Here is a 19,092-nt window from a genome sequence, read left to right on the forward strand (position 1 = left end):
AAGCAATTTTGCATTTTATATGTAGACATGTATAGCAGTATTCATTTATCAGCTATTTCTTCTATGAAAAGGTTTCATGTTCCTGTCTGGAAAGAGTGAATGTACAATAGGACAGGTGTTGTTCAGTGTACACTTTGTTGTCTGTGTGGTGGTTGCATTTGGAGTAATAGGAGACTGTTGCCAGACTGATTCTTTGTTGGCAATGTTTTAATATGGGATGATAACCTGAACATTAACCATACCATACCATATACCAAGGCTTTTTCCCCCTTACCAGGGAGGTGGCCAAAAAGGACAAGGCATAAATCATTCCCACCCATTCCATCCCCGAAAACACTCCACACCCCTCCACCCTCCCTCCCATCTTAGCACCTCCTAGATGACGGGTCATCCCTGCACCCTGTCCACTGCCCTGGGTCAGAAGCAGTGTCGCAGGACACAGCACATCCACAGCAAGGCCGCTTCATTAAATCGGCGACCCCCCCCCCTCTCAGTCCCCCCATATAAAGGAGAGGACGGGGAGAAATCCCTTCGCTGCGTCAAAATTTTTGCTCACACACACTACCTCACCCCCATTAACAGCATTAACAACATTAACAGCAACACAGAATCATTTTGTTGAATCACTTTGGCAGAATTGTGGCCTCCTGCAAGAGAAACCTGGAGCAACAGAATGATTAATTCCCCATTTTTATTTATTTATTTATTTATTTTTTATTTTTTTCCAAATTGCATAATGGCAAATTCATAAGTGCAATACATATCCTTATCACATTTTACACAGGACATTCATGTACTCACATGGCATGTTTCAGTACTACTTTCAAGTTGAACTTGCATCTTAGTGAAAAATTGTAGAATCCCCAGACCTAAGGCCCTATGTAAAAATAGTATAGGGAAAATTTAGTCATGTATCTCCCCAAGTTTGATAGAAGTTGATTGATAGAAATTTTAAACCCAGTCCTGAGACAAGGGACCACACCTTCATACATATTTGAGGATATTTATGAGATTTAATGATTACCATTAGGAAGGTGATTATCCACTTCACTGGACTGCCTTGTGCAGATTCCTACAGTTGAATTGTTTATATATATTGCAGTATATATATATATACAAAATAACATGCACACAAAATGAGCACTACCTAATAGGCCCTCAAAGTTTGTAATTCAAATTTCCCCAGAAATCAGTCCAACAGAGAAACCATTCCCAACACAAGTAAGATTGCACTGGCAATGCTCAGATATTCATCCCAAACTAAAACAGTAGATGCAACCACTACACAGAAGACACAAAGTAAGAGCTACCACACTGCCTTACACATACCCCTTCCCTCTTCACTGAATGATTTATGGGCTGAACCAGTGGCAGTGGTTGTATTCCTGGTGGCCACAAGAGAGAACAAGAGCAGCAGATTGATTGATTGCATATATGTATGCTGGATGTGTAATCTCTCTCTTTCTCTCTCTCTCTCTCGAATTAATTGTGCCCCCTCCCCCTTAGTATGTTCAGTGTAGGATTGAATGTGTGTAGAAGGTGGTGATACCCAGGTGACAAAATATGACAAAGTGAAGAAGGGTACAATTCCTGAATGGGTAGAGAAAGAGTGGAATAGACAGAATCCAAATGCAGAGGATAATGAGGGAAACAGATGACAGGAAAGTAACCGCAGTTTTCCTAAAGAAATGTATCGTATATATCAGATTTTCACTTTAAGGCAGTTCAGTGATAAAACATGAACAACAGAAGCAACTGTACTAGTATTTTGTGGATCTAGAGAATGCTTATGATAATAGTAGATAGGAAGAGAGTATAGGAGACCAAGAGGTGGTATGGAATGGAGGAAAGATATTTGAGGTAATGAAGAGATTTTATGATGGGTGTGAAATTGGAATATAAAGGGAATAAGGTGTTTTAAGTGAATATATACTTGAGGCTAAGGAGTATGCATGGCTATGTATTTATGTTATAAAGATGGATGAAATGCAAGAATTTTGAGAGGAATGAGGTTGGAGGAAAATGGACAAGAATGGATGATAGCAAACTTAGTTTGTCCACATGCCACTGTTCTTCTAGCAGAGTTGGGGTTGAAGAGATGGTTAGGGAAACTGGTAAGGTCTCTAGTTGGAGAAAATGAAAAGTTAATGGTGGTATATCCAAGAATGGACAGTGCAAGTTTGGTACAGTTGTGTAGAATGAAAATGGAGTATGTACAAGGTTATATGTAACTGGGAACAGCCATGCATGAGAGTAGAAGACTGGAGGGATTGATAATAGAGTGAAGAATGGAAAGAGGGTAGAAATTGTACTAAATGCTCTTTTTGTTGGTGTTTATGGGTTATGATGGGGATACAAGGGAATCTGATTGCCCTATCAGGCTCCACTTAGATGTATACCATCAGGAATATTATGTGGTTATGTAGTATGCTAACAGTGTTCAACAGTGTAAATATGCATATGATTGTGTGTGAGGCAGTGTGGCTGTGAACAAGTACCATCTGTTGTGTGGTGGTCACAGGGAAGTCTGCTTACATTAAATCTGTTTTGTTCTGTTTAGTTTAGGTTTGGAAAAGGCAGATGACAAAACCATAGGAGTTTGTGGAGAAAATGTTAAAATGTTGTACAGATGATAGGATGAGTATGAGAAGAATACTATTAACCTGTTCCATGTGAGGGATGCACCAGGGATGAACTGCAACTCACAATTTCTTCACAGAGTTGATAGACTGAATCAGTAGCCTTGGCCACCCTCTGGAGGCCAATGATCTCTTGCAAGAGAAAGCTGGATCAGTGGATAGATTGATCAATAGTGCATGTGAGAAATGTGATATTTGCAGGTCCACACTTCACTCCATTTTTTCAGCTGCAAAGGACAAGTTCCAGTGGTAAAGGTGGTCTTAAGGTGTTTGTTCAGTGTGCTTTGTAGATGCTGGCTTTTAGATGGTTGTTTGGTGAATCCAGTTGTCATCACTTATAGAGTGAGGCTGGAATGTATTGCCATGGTTGTTCTCTGTCTGCAGATAGTAACTTTTATGATTCTCTGGGTTCAGGGATTAAAAACGCTTTGGTTTATCCCTTTTTGCAGGATGTGATCTCATTGTCTTGTGTGGAGCAGGTAATAGTATAGTGTGAGTAACTTCCAGACTGCGCCAGATTGGTTTGGGACACTAATACCTAGAAAATACAGTTCACCCCCATTGTGTTTTTGTCCTAATCTCATCAGTATTCTTTCACATAAAATCTTATCTTCATCTATGTGTATTTAGGTCTGTACATTTCGAATATTGGGTGGTGTGGATGACTTGTAACAGGTGGCAGTGGACAGGTATAGAATACTTTTGGCATTTTGCAATATGTGGGTTTGAAAATCATGTTATTCAAATATGAGATGGAAAAGGCATTGCTTTATTAGGTTTTGCTGAATTTAAAAGAGGAAACTGAATAATGTTAATGTGTGAGTGGCGTAGGTAAAACATGAAATGTTTAGATAAGACCATAGAAAAAATTAGACAAAAGAAAAGGGTAGATAAGAGAAAAGTTCATTGGTCTTCATACATGCATACAAGCTATTTGGTAAAGATATTGTGGTGTATCAGAAGAGATATGGGAGTTGGCGTTGAAGTAGAGGTAAAAAGTTAATGCAATATCAGATTTAAGAGGAACTTTTTGAAAAAAAAAAGTAGGAATGAAAGGTATATATACTTACTAAAGTAGGCTGTTTGAAAATATCAAGGTAGCGTTTTAGTTCAGTTGTGAAGTTTTAGTATCTGAGAGAAAGTTGGTAAGGGTAAGATAAGGTGATGAGCTTGTAGAAACTGAGGGTAGCGTAGGGAATGAGGAAAGTAGAGGGTGTAGAGAATTGGTTAGTGTTTCTGTAATAGATCAAGACATTTTGAAGAGAGTACATATGAAAAGACCAGGAGAAAAGAAGATATGTAGATTGCCAGAGGAGGAATTGGTTGATAGATGTAAACAAATATTGAACAATGAAAATAAATGTGCTAGAAATGAAACTCAGAATTTAAGGAAGGAGAGGATTCAAGAGTTTGGATGAGTCACATTTCTTGTGCGTTTTATCAATTGATCTGGCACCTTAGCTCTCCTTTGCAGGAGGCTTGCAGTCCCATGGCCCACAAGTCACTCAGGGAAGAGACTTTGCCCTGTTATCTGAAAGAGGAAGCAGTGGTAGTGTAAGATGAACATGTTCTTTATAGTTTGTGTGGTGATTGCATCTGGCGTACATGGATATTGTTACCAAACCAGTTCTGTGTTGGTATTGTTTTAGTGCTGGTTGATGACCTAAGCATAGACAGGCAGGTGTTATTCTTGATTGACTTGGGAGAGTTTCTCTTTTGGGTTTATGTCCGTGGGTGTTTGGTTTAGTGTTGTGCGTGTTGGTCTTGATAGATAGATTTTTTTTTTTTCTTACATGAATGTTTCTCAAAGGAGGTATTGTGGAGCAATCATGGTTGGTTTTGAAAAGATGGCTACCTTCCTTTTAAAGGAGACAGTCTTTTTTTTTTTTTTTTTTTAATTTCCTGTGGGTTGAGATTGTGTGATCATATATAATGGGACTTGATTTGATTGTTCTTGCATAAAACTGCATATACATTATTTTTCTGCATTACTCTGAGTAGGATTTTTGTTTCTGAGTCTAGGTGAATTATTGGTTCTTATGGTGCAGTCTGTTATTACTTTTTGATTATTAGGTACAGACATGGGAAGGTGAAAAGTGGAAGCATGGTGTGGGGTTTTCAATGACAGATAATTATAGGGCCTCCTCTGTGGTGATTGGAAACAGACCCTTGTGGGCCATTTCATCAGGCAAACCTCACCAGGACTTGGGGTTTTAAAGTTGTTCTTATTGTAGTGTTCATTCATTGTGCTTCATAGAGACTGGTACATAGGTAGTTACAGTAATTATTCCCTTAGATAAACCTAGTATTCATCTGTATAGTTTGAGGCTTAAGTGCACTGCTTGAGTTCTGCTCATCTTTACAAACAGTGGTACCCATAATTTCCTGGCCATTAAAATGTAGTCGTGTAAACTGATCACGTGTTTGGAGGTCATACTGAAGGTAGTCTAAAGTGTTGCAGATCGTAGCACAGGAAATGGAAAGCTTGGAGCTGCATCACTTGGGTAAAAAAAATTCAAGGACATTGGATTTTGAATGGCAGTTCTATTATCTTATTTTTGTGCTCTTGTATCTCCATATAAAGATTACAAGTATTACCTACCCTGTCTTAGTCATAGCGTGTGATAGATGTTGCCATGTTAAGTGCATTGCCTCCTATGAATATCCTTTCCTCAAGAAACTAGAGCTGCAGTATTGGTAATCTGATAATTATGATAATCCAGTTATTCATTTTTTTTTTTTTTTTTTTTTTTTTTTTTTTTTTCAGTACCCAATCTTCAGTGTAAAAATCAAAAGATTGGAATTTTTCCTCCCATACAAGACATCCTAAAGGTTGGAGAAACTGTAAATAGAATACCCAAACTGTAAGCAAGTACAATTTCTATTAAATCCTGATTGGTTTTTACCATTTCTATTAAATCCTGATTGGTTTTTACATTAAAAAAAAAAGTTGGTCTGTGTTATGCTGCCTACAGGCTTCAGCATAACACAGACCAACAATTGTCACATGGAACTCGCTTATTGTAGGTCTGGACTATAGGCTGTGTTTCTGTGTGATGCTGTAGGCTACTGTATTAAATAGAAACAAGTGTAGCTGGAGCTCACTCATTGCAGGTCTATAGTCTACAGCATCACAGAAACCATTCATTGCAGGTCTCTGGTCTACAGCATCACAGAAACAATTGCCACATGGAGTTTGCTCATTGTAGGAAATCATTGTTGTATTGAAGTGAATTGAGGATTTTGGGAACAACTAGCTGGAGGAAAGTAAATACAGAGGAGGTGAACTGAGTATGTTATTTGTGCCATTTTAAGAAAGGGAATGACAAAAGAAATGAATTTGAGAAAAGTGAGCATGGAGGAAATGATGAACAGGACTGGCAAGATGGTTTAAGTTAATAGAATAGTCCAAAATTTATGTGAAACGAGTGACAGGAAAGAAAGTAGGGATTACTGAAAAGATGGAAGAATAAAAGTAAAGAAGTGTGTTGAGGAAAAGTAACAATGAGTGTAGGAAAGAAATTGGCTGATGCACAATGCAAAGAAATGGAGATGCAAAAGGAAGGAAGAAGAGATGATCGATGAAGTACACATCAGGGAAATTCTTGAATGTGAGAGTACGTAAGTAAGAGGGAGGAAGGGAGGGGGGTGAATGGGAATGGAGTATTTGGGGATGGAATGGGTGGGAGTGGTTTTTATGCCTTTGTTTTTTGGCTACCTCCCTTGTAAGGGGGAAATAAACATTGGTATATGTAAGAAATAGAAATATGGGAAAAGGAGGGGAAGTTGTGGGGTCTGGTGATTTCTGTTATTATCAATGCATCACTTTACCAGAAGGGATGGACCTGCCTTTATGTCAAAGGTTTCCATCTTCTTATGAGAACCATATAAGTTATGCCCCAGAGGATCATCATTATATTACTAACACTTACATTAGTTATGGGCTCCCAATACATCACTTGGTTTACACAATATATTTATGATACTTGCTTTGATGTTTGTCCACAATAATTAGTGGGAGGAATGTATCAGTGTGTTTAGTTTTATTTAGTATATGGGGAGTGAGGGAATTAGTTCTCTCCCTCCCCCCTTTTCTCTCTCTCGTTCTCTCTCTCTCTCTCGTTCTCTCTCTCTCTCTCGTTCTCTTGTTCTCTCTCTCTCGTTCTCTCTCTCTCTCTCGTTCTCTCTCTCTCTCTCTCTCTCTCTCTCTCTCTCTCTCTCTCTCTCTCTCTCTCTCATTTCATTCTTTCTTTCTTTCCCTCTGTGGCTAGGAAACCCATTAGTGATGGTTGGGTTATTAATGTACCCCATCATGAGGGAGATATTAATAGTGCAGTGGAACATGCATGAGTAACAGCCATTCAGGGTGTGAAGAGAAAATTGATAGTGGTTCAAATTGGAGATCGGGTTTAGGCAGGAGTGTGTGGTTTCTCAGGGGATGATCACAATGTATATGGGTGGAGCTAAAAAATTCAGGACTAAGGAGGAAGGAGTAGTGTTTGGGGAGGGGGAGGAGAGATGGGAGGCTAAATCACGTACTCTTTGCAGATGATGTGGTGCTGTTGGGAGGCAGTGAGAGGGAACTACAGCAATTGCCAACAAGTTTTGGAGAGGTATGTGAGTGTAGGAAACACAAAGTGAATATCCGTAAGAGCAAGGGTATGAAGATGTGAAAGTGTGGTGAGAAAGCTCTAAGATTTATACTAAAAGAAACTAAAAGGAAGAGGTAAAATAATGTAGGTTTGGAGTGACCGCAAGTTGGAATGAAGATAAAAATGAAATAAATTTTTGGATGCAAGGATGATAGTAGGAGTGTTCAAAAAGGGTTGTTTGGACCAAAAGAAAATGAGAGGGAAGGAGACATTTGAAAAATGTAGGACATGGTGGAAAGTATAATGGAAATCATACTCTGCATGGAAACAGTTTGTGGACACTAGTTATTTGAAGTAGATGATAGTAATGGAAACAAGTTGTCATCAAATTTGCATATCAAGCAGGAATATAGGAGAAAATTGTAAAAAGGAGGACCAACAGTGGATACCAGCAAATGGTGTTCATGCAAGACGGATGTCAGAGAGCATTGTTTCCTTGTCTTTGAAACTTGTCATCACTCTCGCCTCCATCCAGAGTTGACACTAATCCCAAGTTCTCACTCTGTCAACTTTATTTCCTCTACTTTTACACATGAGGAGAGCTGCTGACAACTAGCAACTGCCCTCCTTCTCCTACTACTATAATTTGGTAACATAGAAAAGTATCACACTAATAGAACCCAGACAGCAGTCAAAATTTTCTTCCCAAAGATCTTTGAGAGGGCTTGAGGGCCATTGCCAACCATTATGGTGATAACCGGTGCTTCTATCCTTGGGGACAGTGTCACATTGAAGTAGTAGATCCATAGCATTGGTAAAGGAGAGACTAATAGAAAGCAGTAGAAATGAGATAGTAGAAGCTAAAAGTTGTCAGCATTCTTTTTTGAGTAGAGATTAATCTGAAATTGGAAAAGAATGCTGCATGACTGGTCTATCAAGAAATCACTAAAAGACCAAAAAATATTGAATGCATAAATTGTAGGCAGTCATCATTTCAAGCTTGTAAGGATTTTACAACAAATAACTGAATTAAGTAATTGACTTACTCTGCGGCAAGTGTAGAAATCGACAAGCATTTTATTTTCACACAATTTTCAGTTGATTTCACTATCTCTGCCAGTGCTGTATACAGATAAATACTTTCCCTCTTGTTAACACTCTCTAACCTTAGCTTTTACACCCATAGATCAGCAACATTTTAATTCATCTACTATGCCCCTTGCTATTTCATGTATATTTCTTTTCCCACTTGTCTTGGTTCCACCTCCTCTCCCATCATCTTCACCAAAAATACTTTTTACCAGTATTACTACTTTTTATTTCGCACAGCCCTGTATACCTATCTTACCTATCTATCCACTTTTAAATTGGAAAATCTGTCTGTCAACTTGCCATTTTTAATTTGTTTTACATATCTATCTACACAGAACCTAGTTCATCTACTGTCCTGTACTCCCATTTTTATTACACATCATTCAAATCTCCACATTAATTTATTTTCAGTTTTCCTGTTGCCTGAAACTATGTCCACGATCTTGGGCCAATATACCACTGTTTCAATCTTTAACTCACTCCTTTGTAGAAGTAATGGCTTCACTGTTCTCCCCAACCTTTGCCCAATTACACTTTCATACCTACTCCTTCATTACTTCTTTCCCTGTTTAAATAAATTAAGGCAGTTATGAACAAATACTGGATGGTTGTAGGTTGGATATATATTTTGATTTGGCCATCCCCCCCTGATAAAGGGAAAAGGGCCTTTTGTATCTGTATGGAGACAGTGGTAATACAAAAAGTGCAGAAAAATAAGTTTTATGAATATACTAGTGAAGGTATTTGGAAGAAAGATATTACATTGGAAAAATATTATATAGAAAAAATAGGAGAACAAGATGGTTTTAGGCTAGACAGAATGTGTTGGACAGGTGTTATGTTAGTACGGAGCTATGAACATGGTTTTCAGGTCTATACTAGGTTGACTACATGGTCAATCGGAGGGCAGTCTACACCCACAATATTTAGAGTTCAGAACAAGCAATTTATTATTCAAGCTGGAACAAGAAAAAACAGGATATTATGAGGTTGACTTAATCCTGTAATACTAAATTTTGAACTAAATTATAGTAATATTTTATTCCATTGAGGGGTTCTTAATTTATCAAAAGCCCGAGTAGTGCAGGATTTGTCTTTCTGTTGGATAGAATTATCTGAGTTGAAGGGAACTTCTTGCAGGGCAGTGTACTCCTACGGCTTAATCACAATACAGGAATACCTCACTATACAACAGAGTTGTGTTCCCAGCTGACTGGTCACAATGCGAAAATTTGTATATCGAGGCGGGTTTCACATGTAAATAATAGGGGGGAGGGTTGTGTTCATGGACCCTGTCAACCCCCTTCCCTCAGTTTTTGCCAACTGGGGCTTTCACATACACCCAACATTTGTTTTACCTACTTTATAGCACTCGGTCGTATAGTGAGGTATTCCTGTACCTGATGATGCCAGGAGTCACTGAAGTGCCCCCTCCCAATAAAGAGTTCAAAATGAGTTAATTTAATCCCATCACCTTGGTAACATATTCTGGTAGTTTTGTGTTGTTAGAGAGGACAGACATTTCAACTGAAGCTGTCCATCAAATCTCTTCATTTAGAAGTCTGCTCCTTGTGTAGTTCAAGTGATCTGTTGACCCTAGCTAGACCAAAACAAAATAAATCATTGTTAGTGGGATGAACAGAGTCAAATCATCTGGTAGTAGTCAGAAATTAATGTGCCACTGTCCAGGATTAAGATAGTTTTACTGCTTTTCTTTTAGTTGAATTAATTAAAAGTAGAGGGATGTTTTTAATGTACAAAATGTACATAACTGTATCCTTTGTGTTTTTAGGAGCCATATCAAATGATTACTAATGATTTTTTTGTCTTTTGCAGAAAACGGAATGGGCCCCACCAGTGAACACTGAGAATTCCATTGAACAATTCCAAAGTAGTGAAAGTTCCTATTTCCAGTCATCTTATAAAGTAACAATCATGCATTGATGTAACTTAAGAAAACACAATTGAATAAACACAATTATATGCCAAGAGACCCAGGAGTGAGTGACAATAGTCTTTACTGCGTGTAAGAGTAGAAAGACATAGAAACTAGTTTGTGTTGTCTCTTCAGTATACCTTAACCTAAGTACAACTGCCTTAGCGAATCCCGTGTCGTCAAAGTGAAGAAAGTAGGATTTGGTGTGACCATTTCGAATGGCATGAGTGGAAAAAAAGTTGTTAAGGATCTCCAACATTAAAAAATATTGTGTCTAGTTTGTAAGACAATTGGTTCTAGAAGTGATTCCTAAGACAATTGGTTCTAGAAGAGATCCCTGAACATTGAGTCAGATCCAGTTTCAAGATGGCTTTTGTTGAAGACTCCAATCCCAACATTCGCCTTGAGGAATTCAGCAGCCAGCTGGGGGACCGCACTCTTTATTACCAGGTCTTGCGTATGAAAGAGTGCATGTACATATGGGTGGGAACTGAGGAAGGAGGGATGGGGGACCTCACAGCCTCCATGTCCTCAAGGATTGGACCAGCTACGTCAACCCTCCTGGGTCCTGCAACCACTCTCGAGGTGTCACAGCTGGCTGGCAGGCTGCACCAGCGCTCGGGCTTTCAGATTTTCCTTAGTGTCAATGTTGGTGACCATGAAGTCCTCCCACATGTAGAAGAGCATCTTGTTGAGGAGTTGTGTTTGGCATGAGTGGTAAGTCCAGCATTTATATATATACCTGTTCCTTGTTTTCCAGACTGTTTTGGGTTGTCATTGGGAACCCATTTATTGCACAAGAGCTGTGATCAGTAGCCTGTCATTCTTGGTCCAGAGCTTCCATGATTTGCAAATGTTACTAGATTATTATAGTAAAGAGTTGCAATATTTATGTATTTTACACTGAACCCAATCATGGTAACCCTCATTAAATTCTTACAGCAAACCCTCATGCCACCATTTCTCTTGAAGCAAGATTGCAGATTTTATATGCTGGAATGATTTATAACAAGCAGAAATACAAGAATAAAATTTTCAAAAAGAAACAAGTAGTTTTGGGGTACACCAGTAGTAAAATGCTGTCCTATATGTTATTGAAAGGCCCGTTACTGTTGAACTGATTGGTAAATTGTATTAACTTATTTGAGAGTTAAAATAGATAAGGTGCAGATCCCACAGTGGCATTATTTCATCAACTTCAACACTATTACAGTGTTGCCACATCGTTGAAGGATACACTGTCACACTTACCAAATACGTATCATCTCTCCCAGTGTTTTGTTTGTAAACTATGCAGTTGGGTAGTGGTGTCCATGATTGGCATTGCTGCCTCGAATATTTTCACTGGAGTTTGATGCAAATCCTGACCACAACAGTATGCTTGGTGTTGTAAGCTTTGTTTTGGTGTGAAGAAAGGTTGTGGGTGTGGCAGTGTGACTGTTTAGTCAGCACGCCATTGTATGATACTCTTATGTACTAGATCAGGGTAGAAATTAAGTTCCTTTTTTATTTTTTACAGATCGCTTTTTGTAATTTTCCTACATAGAAGTATTTTTATTTTTAGATTATACAGTATTATGTCCTATGCAATAGGTGGTGTTAAAACTGGCGATTCTTGCTTCCTACATGTAGTTTTTCTACCTCAAAGGCGATGATTGGTTTAAAAGACATTCCTTTTGACTGGTAATAATTCACAAGGCAGCTCAGGAAATCCCCAAATGGGAGACAATAAGGATTGAAGGGAAGACCATTAATCAAGTCCAGTGTTCACACAAGGAATTTCTTTTGCAGCTAAATCTCTTGCATAGTGTAAGCCATGACTTGCACAGTCCAGTAGGAACTATATGTGACATTTACATTGGAGTAAGATAACTGAAACTGATTATTTCTTATGTATGATACTAGGTTATTTCCTTTGCCTAGTCCTGGTGTTGTGACTTGGCTGTGGTCCCTAGTGCTTACAGTCTCCCCTGAACCACATACCTCATCCGCCATAGAACCCAGCCCTGGTGCCACCTGGCATGCATCAGACATCCAGTGCTCTTGTGATTGTAAGACGTTGAGAGGGGCAGAACGGCTTAAAAGCGAAATTGACGTTTGTTCCTGCATGAATTGTAGTTGCCATAGGTAGACATTGTAAGTCTGTTATCATGTCTACACTTGTATTTGAATAGGTTTGTAGTCATGTTATATACAGTATGCCAATGAACAGTTCCTTGATACCCATGTTTCCTATGTTATGCCAATACCCTAGTAATAAACTTCTTCCAAAAAGGAAAGTATGTTGCCAAATGAAAGCCACAAACTGCCCCCTCTAACCAGCAAAGTGCCATGTGTGGCCTGCTTGAGGTCGCACAGAGCTTGTCTTTTAATATGGAATGATTAAAAATCAACTGAATAGATATAAATTTTCACTACTTATAATATTTAAGAGTTGAAGAATCAAGCTAATACTCTAAAGAAAATGTTTAAAAATGGTTGTTCCTGGTAGTAGCACTGGATGATCAGATATTCCCCCCCAAACCTTATGCTGAGAATGCAGAACAGACAGAATAAACAAGTCAGAGAATTAAAGGAAAAAAAAATAATGAAACTGATCTTTATTAGGGTCCTTATTCTTATTTAAAAACTGCTTAATCATGTACTTTGTAATGCTATGTTCTGTGTTGTCTTCTGAGAAGCTGATCTGGTTGGTATGAAACCAAAACAAGAAGTCAAGGCTGCACAGCCACTTGTACTCTCTGGTTCCTGCTGTGCTACTTGCCTGTGTTCTTACAGTCACCAGGAAAAGCATCGTAATAGCAGGGGCCAGTGGAATAGAAAACGAATGATATCGGGTATGTTCACCCATACCCACAGGGATATGTATGATGTCATTGTCCAAGGATTCATTATCATACCCACACTCTTGTCATAGTACACTTTGTTAAGTGTACATTGGAGAGTGGATAGTTGAATGAATTATATTTATAATGGGATCTATACTGTTCAGAGGCTGTATTCATAGACACAACTGAGATTTGTCTTCCATACGTAGGAATCCTGTTGATCAAGTATCTTTTCAGTAAAGGTGGATGTATGCTTCAACAGAAAACCTAAATGGGATGTATTGAACATAACCTAGGTACTGTACTGAAAAGATATGTGTGAGCTGGAATTTCTGCATATTAAGACTGATCTTGAATTAAAAAAGAATCTCAGATATGTAATGAAAGTCACTTGATAAAAATCATTCATAATGAATTATTCTTTGATAAGTAAACATAGACTTACATATATATTCGCTCTCAAGTGAACGTAGGAGATGTAGGCAGCAAAATGATGAGAGGAGATTGAGAATGTTTATATTAATTCTCGTTACTGAATTTGGACACTGGTTAGGATATTGAAGTGGAACTTGTTATGTTCTGTGAAGAACATAAGGCATACGTGAAGAAACTTGGTTGATTGAGAATTGTCAAAATACAAGGCATTAAATGAGAGATGGTTTATTATTTTTGGAATGATAATTAATCACTAGGAAAATTAAGTATAAATTCAGTTTGGCTATTACATTATTGCAATAATCCAGAAGGGTTGACACCGTAGCAGTTTAGTATTGTTGAGACTATATTTTAGTACTTTTTTCCATTTTCACATATTCATGCCCAACTGGAACTGTTTATCATACTGTTTATTTTTGTATGATAATAGAAATGTGCTTGATAAATTGTTTGGATGTAATAATAAAGTCCAAGTAATTGATAACTAGTAGCATCCTAACAAAAATTAAAGTTGTTACCTATAATGATTGCTTAAGAGAATAAAAGAATTATATAATTAGGTTATCAGTGTTACATGAAATTATTCAAATGGATGATTTTGCAGTGTGTATTTCCAAACACAAGGGAACAAATTCTAGTATCTTGAGTACACCATCTCACATACATGCAAGTTATGTGGGGAGGGTTGTATTTTTCTTGGAGCCCGTCCTTTCATTATTTATTTCGAATTATGTTGGACTCCTGACACAGACACCTACGTATCTTGTATCATGGTCCAGTTGAAGCAGCTGATGGGAGGTGCATATATTATGTGCTGCTGCTCAGATATTGTGATAGTGTCACATGCTAGTCAGTGACAAGTGCAGCCTTGACTCGTCAGCATGAAGTGATCCCTGTATGTCTTGTCCCTCACTCCTGTTTCTTAACCCTCTCTCCCCCATCCTGATGTCCTCTCATGACTCCCCAAAGTCTGGAGTTGAGCACACAAGACTTTCTGTTACGGAAGAGCAGCTCGTGTCTACCAGCAGTGACAATGTACAGGGGCAGCCCACAGCATCCCCTTCCTAATAGCAGCTTGTCAGTGCATTCCCCTGCCTTGTGCCTTTTCCCAATCAAGCCAATAGGTGACAGTATTAATGGAGCTATAGCAAAAGCAGTAGTATCAGATTCCTATTTAGTATGCTGCTCTTGTTATCTCAACACAGCTGCCCCACAACAAACAAAAAACTGGTTGCAATTCTTATGATTGATGCTGGTTGACTGGTCTAGACTGTTAAGGTGATAAAACAATAAATTTACTTTTATTATTATCATTTCTACTTTGTTAGTAAATATAGTTGCTAAGAATAGTTATAAAATATTTGAGTGGTTGAATGATAATGTGTGGTGTGTGTGAGGTGCCACAACAGGAGTGCTGGTGAGCTGCACACAGAGTAGTAGTGCTGCCACTAGATTCTTCTGTTCTTTGTCAAATAGACTGCAAGTGTATTAGTACCATAGCTTTGCGTTAGGTTCAATTTTTTTTTCTAATTGTGATTCACTTTCTATGCTTTCTCATAGCCCATTTCTGTATAGAAAAGAAAGGACAAAAGTAAATCATAACATTGTTAATTATACGTCTCCTTCGTCAACTATGTTTACATTCCAGAGAACCAGTGTCCATAGTTTTTGATAAGTGTTTTGGTTCATATTTCCTTTTGAATGTAAATGAGATGCAGTTTTATAGTAAAAGTATCTAATATTTAAATAGCTACCTTGTTCTATGCACAACAGATTCATTAATGAAAAGGTGGCACAAAATGTCTTGTGTGGGACTGAAGGCATTGCCAATCTTTGTCAGTCGCCTTGTATGGTTGTCAGGGCCAGGAAGGTTGAGCTGCTTTGGATTGGGCCCTGTTTCTTGTGATACACTAATGGTATTCTTACCTTCCCAACTCGCAGGTATGTGCCACACAAAAAGATACAAAAAAAAATATCAGATGAGTGAAGGAAAAGTGTAATATTTGTGTGAATAGCTGTTGCTTGTTGGAATCACAAATCTGCCTGAGTGATAGCTGGCATCATGTGCCAGTTACTGAGCACCTACAGGGGAAGCTGATTGATCCTCATGTTTTGCCCATATCACAAGCAGCAATCATACTACTAGAGTCTAAAAAATCTTATGCTTTAGATGGAATAATGAGTGGAGAGAGAAAATAAAAGAAGAGAACTGAGGACAAAAGGTCTTGAGGATTAAGCTAGTGGAAAGTGGAAAGATTACGAGGAGACACAAATCTAAGAAACTCATTGCTGTTATAGGAAGCACAAGAATAAGAGTATTAGAATAATGCTGAGTTTCATCATTGTACACAATTGAGAAATAGTTTGAATTACAAGTAAAGTGCAAAGCTGTTTTGTACAGTAGTTTACATGATTTTTAGCCGAAGTTAGTGTATATTGTAACTTTTCCACTTTCGTGACAGAGTGATCCCTATATGCAACAAAATGTGAATATTCTTCAAAAGGAAAGCAATATATATAGAATTTTTTTTTCTAAAATATTTGGTGATAAAACAAAGTTATCATGAAAATTTTGATGAATAAAAACATTTTGTACTTGGTAAAATGAAGATGATAGATACATGTAGATACTGAACTTATTCATTAAGAAATTAGTGCTATTTTTAGAGAGTCTCTAGTTTGTGTACTTTGTTATATATTTAGGAAAAGTAGCCTTGTGTGACCACTATATTAATCATTAGAGGATAAGTTCAGTGTCCTGTATATATGTAGCTTTTAGAAGGAGTAAGTTAGCGAGTAGGCTAAATAGTCAGTGCTATACCAATATATATATGCAACATGTAGGTTGAATACTCAATAATAAAAAAAAAAGGTAGAAGTGCTGATTTGTGTTTTGTATTCCTTATTTGTAAACTTAGTATTTAGCTTTTATGCAGGGATTCATTTATGAAAATCTGTAACACCTGTACTAAAAAAAGAAGGCAAGAAAACTTGTTACCATTATGTACAGTATTCAGATGTAATGAACTACTGTAGTATACATGATATAATGAGTCAGACTTGGAATTCAAGGGAGGTAGAAAGGAGCATAAATGTGTTTGGGATGAAGTGTTTAAGAAATGGTTGGGGTTACAAGGATGGATGGAGTGAGAATATGAGGCAGAAAGCTGGCAGAATGAGTTGATCATATGTAGGCATATGAAAGAATAAATGAAGAAAACTAGCAAAAAGCGTGGAAGGCAGAGGTGGGTGGAGTGAATCTGAGGGAAAGACAAAGATTGAGGCAAAGTGGGGTTTAGGTATAAAGGAAATGTCAATCAAGCTGGGCATGGAGAGGACAAGATGTAGGTGTGAGCAGAGATGTGTCTTGCTGCATTGTTTCTGACCAAACCAGTGGGCAGAGGACAGGGCTGGCCCATCAGTTACAAGGGGCAAAGGTGCATGGAACAACAAATGGGTGAATGCCTTGACTAGGCTACCTCCTTATAAAGAGGAAAGGGTTTTTTGGTATATTCATGTACATACTTTATGATCTTCATATAGAGCTCAATGTGTGATATGTACTTCAGTATCCATGAAATGAAAAACATGCAAAAGAAAAGCAGGTTGTTAAATTTTGTGAGTTGTACTTGACAACTGGCACAACACAAACTTCCTTCACAGAGCACATAACATCACCAACTCTCCTCTCATTCCCTGTGACTTGACTATGTACATCTTAATGCTCAATTCTTCCACTTCATGGTGCCTTTAGCAGTCAACTCCTACCAGAGGAGGTGGTACTACTAAAGTAATAGCTTCTGATTTGGTTGACAATATATTCAGTCAATTCAATGACAAAATTTCCCTCCTGCTGTCTTACAATAACATCATTCATCTTACCACCAACCCAATCCTCCAGCAGTGGTAGGGGGCAGATAGTAATATTTGGAAGCCCTCAATCACAACTCTCCACATGGTAAGCAGTGCAGACCCAATGGTCGCCATGTACTGAGTACAGCTCAAAAGCAGGTACATGACTGAGCAGCACTCTTCAGGATCTGTTCTGCTGATCCCACAAGTGGAAGGGGTCAGGAAAGGTGCACTCAACTTCCCTGTCTAGGGAGTTGCCCCAAGCAAGGTCACCCAATTTGCAGAGGCAACATGACACAAACTACAGAAGAAGGGAGGGAGGAACATCCCTACCAGATTCAACAAGACTCCCATGTTGAACCCCTATCCTGCTCTGGGCACATGTCCTTGTCAACAAGGCAGTGAACTCCCTCCCTACCCCAAATCAATTCGACCTGACAACACAAGGGTTCCCCGAATCTCATGGAAGATGTAGACACTGCTACTGTGGCAACAAAACTGCCATTGAACCATAAGCATTAGCTACTCCTTGAACACCACTAAACAACATCACATTTTTAGACTTGCATGCTCTTCTGGCTTCCATCTTTATTTATCTAGATGAAGTGAACCCTGACCTCAACTACCCAAGAATCTTGGTCCTAAGCACAAGTGGGCAATCTCTTGCTGCACAATATCCCTTTAGAATGAAGAGACTTCTTCACTTAATAAATATGGATGACCCAGGCTTAATGATCCACTTATGGGTCGATCGCCCCCCCCCCAAAAAAAAAAAAAAAAAAAAAAAAAAAAACGCAAAGCCCCATAACAAACGGATCACTAATAGTGGAACTGAAATCAAGAACACCATATGATGAAATCCAATCCCTTTTAACTAAATTGAATCACATGCACCATTCAGCACCAGTGTGTGAGTAAACAATTGAAAAGAAGAAATATCAAAGATCATTAAACCTCATGGACACCTATGACCATCTTCCTTCAGGATAAGATCATCACTCACTAATGACCCCTATCCCCACTCCAAACCAACCTTTGTCATGCCCCACTTATCATATCACACATTTTACTTGAATACTGTACCTACTCGGCCCAATAGCAACAACATCCTACTTTCTCACCTTCCTCCCCAAACGACAATTTCATTACATTTAATCGTAGAAGAATGGTCATAATACCCCTACCCTTGCCCCCTCTCTGTCTCTTCACTTTCCTTCAAAAAATTATCACTCTTTCCAAAGGCACTTCATAGGTCCATACCACACACATCAAGTGACAACCCAACATCCCCATAGTTCAACAGTATCATGACCCTAATCAGCCTGCAAGCTCACCCAGACTCCTACCTAACTCCATGAACCTAATATGATTGTTGATAATGACGTATTAGTGCCTTAGAGAACAGAAGCACTGTTGAAATGTTGGTAATGAAGTAAAGTATACTCATTCACCCTGTCCACTAACATCATCTCTGGTCTACCCTTTGCTTTCACTCCTGACACCAATTCAAGTATTATCCAAGGATATATATTTTCCATTCTTATAACATGTCTACACCATTTCAGGTTGGCCTGTTTTACTCTTTTTCACATTCCCGTTTGTACCCCAGACTGTTTACAAATACTGTCATTCCTGTTTTTCACAAATATTTGTGATATCTGCCCATAGTCTTCATGCAACTCATTATCACTGCTTCCATATAACTTTTCTATCTTGCA

The 19,092-nt window shown here is 38.3% G+C and overlaps 2 protein-coding genes across 2 annotated transcripts in view; both read left to right on the forward strand.

Moving 5' to 3' along the window:
* Positions 1-10,626, forward strand: part of LOC143029668 (uncharacterized) — a gene marked incomplete at its 5' end in the record, with an annotated part of 88,545 nt that extends 77,919 nt beyond the window's left edge. The window contains 2 exon segments of the mRNA XM_076192482.1: positions 7,188-7,252; positions 10,160-10,626. Of these exon segments, the coding sequence (XP_076048597.1) occupies positions 7,188-7,252; positions 10,160-10,267 (173 nt within the window). The 3' untranslated portion in view covers positions 10,268-10,626.
* LOC143029988 (proteasome assembly chaperone 4-like) lies at positions 10,626-10,973 on the forward strand. The gene has a single exon (XM_076193198.1). It carries the CDS (start codon positions 10,626-10,628, stop codon positions 10,971-10,973), a length of 348 nt encoding a protein of 115 aa, XP_076049313.1.
* Positions 10,974-19,092: the final 8,119 nt, after the last annotated feature.

The sequence above is a fragment of the Oratosquilla oratoria genome, chromosome 11, assembly GCF_046742065.1.
Source record: "Oratosquilla oratoria isolate Oo_2021 chromosome 11, ASM4674206v1, whole genome shotgun sequence".
NCBI lineage: Eukaryota > Metazoa > Arthropoda > Malacostraca > Stomatopoda > Squillidae > Oratosquilla > Oratosquilla oratoria.

What these genes read in the sequence shown, in the direction of transcription:
- LOC143029988 (XM_076193198.1), top strand. Translation starts at nt 10,626, where the DNA reads ATGGCTTTTGTTGAAGACTCCAATCCCAACATTCGCCTTGAGGAATTC.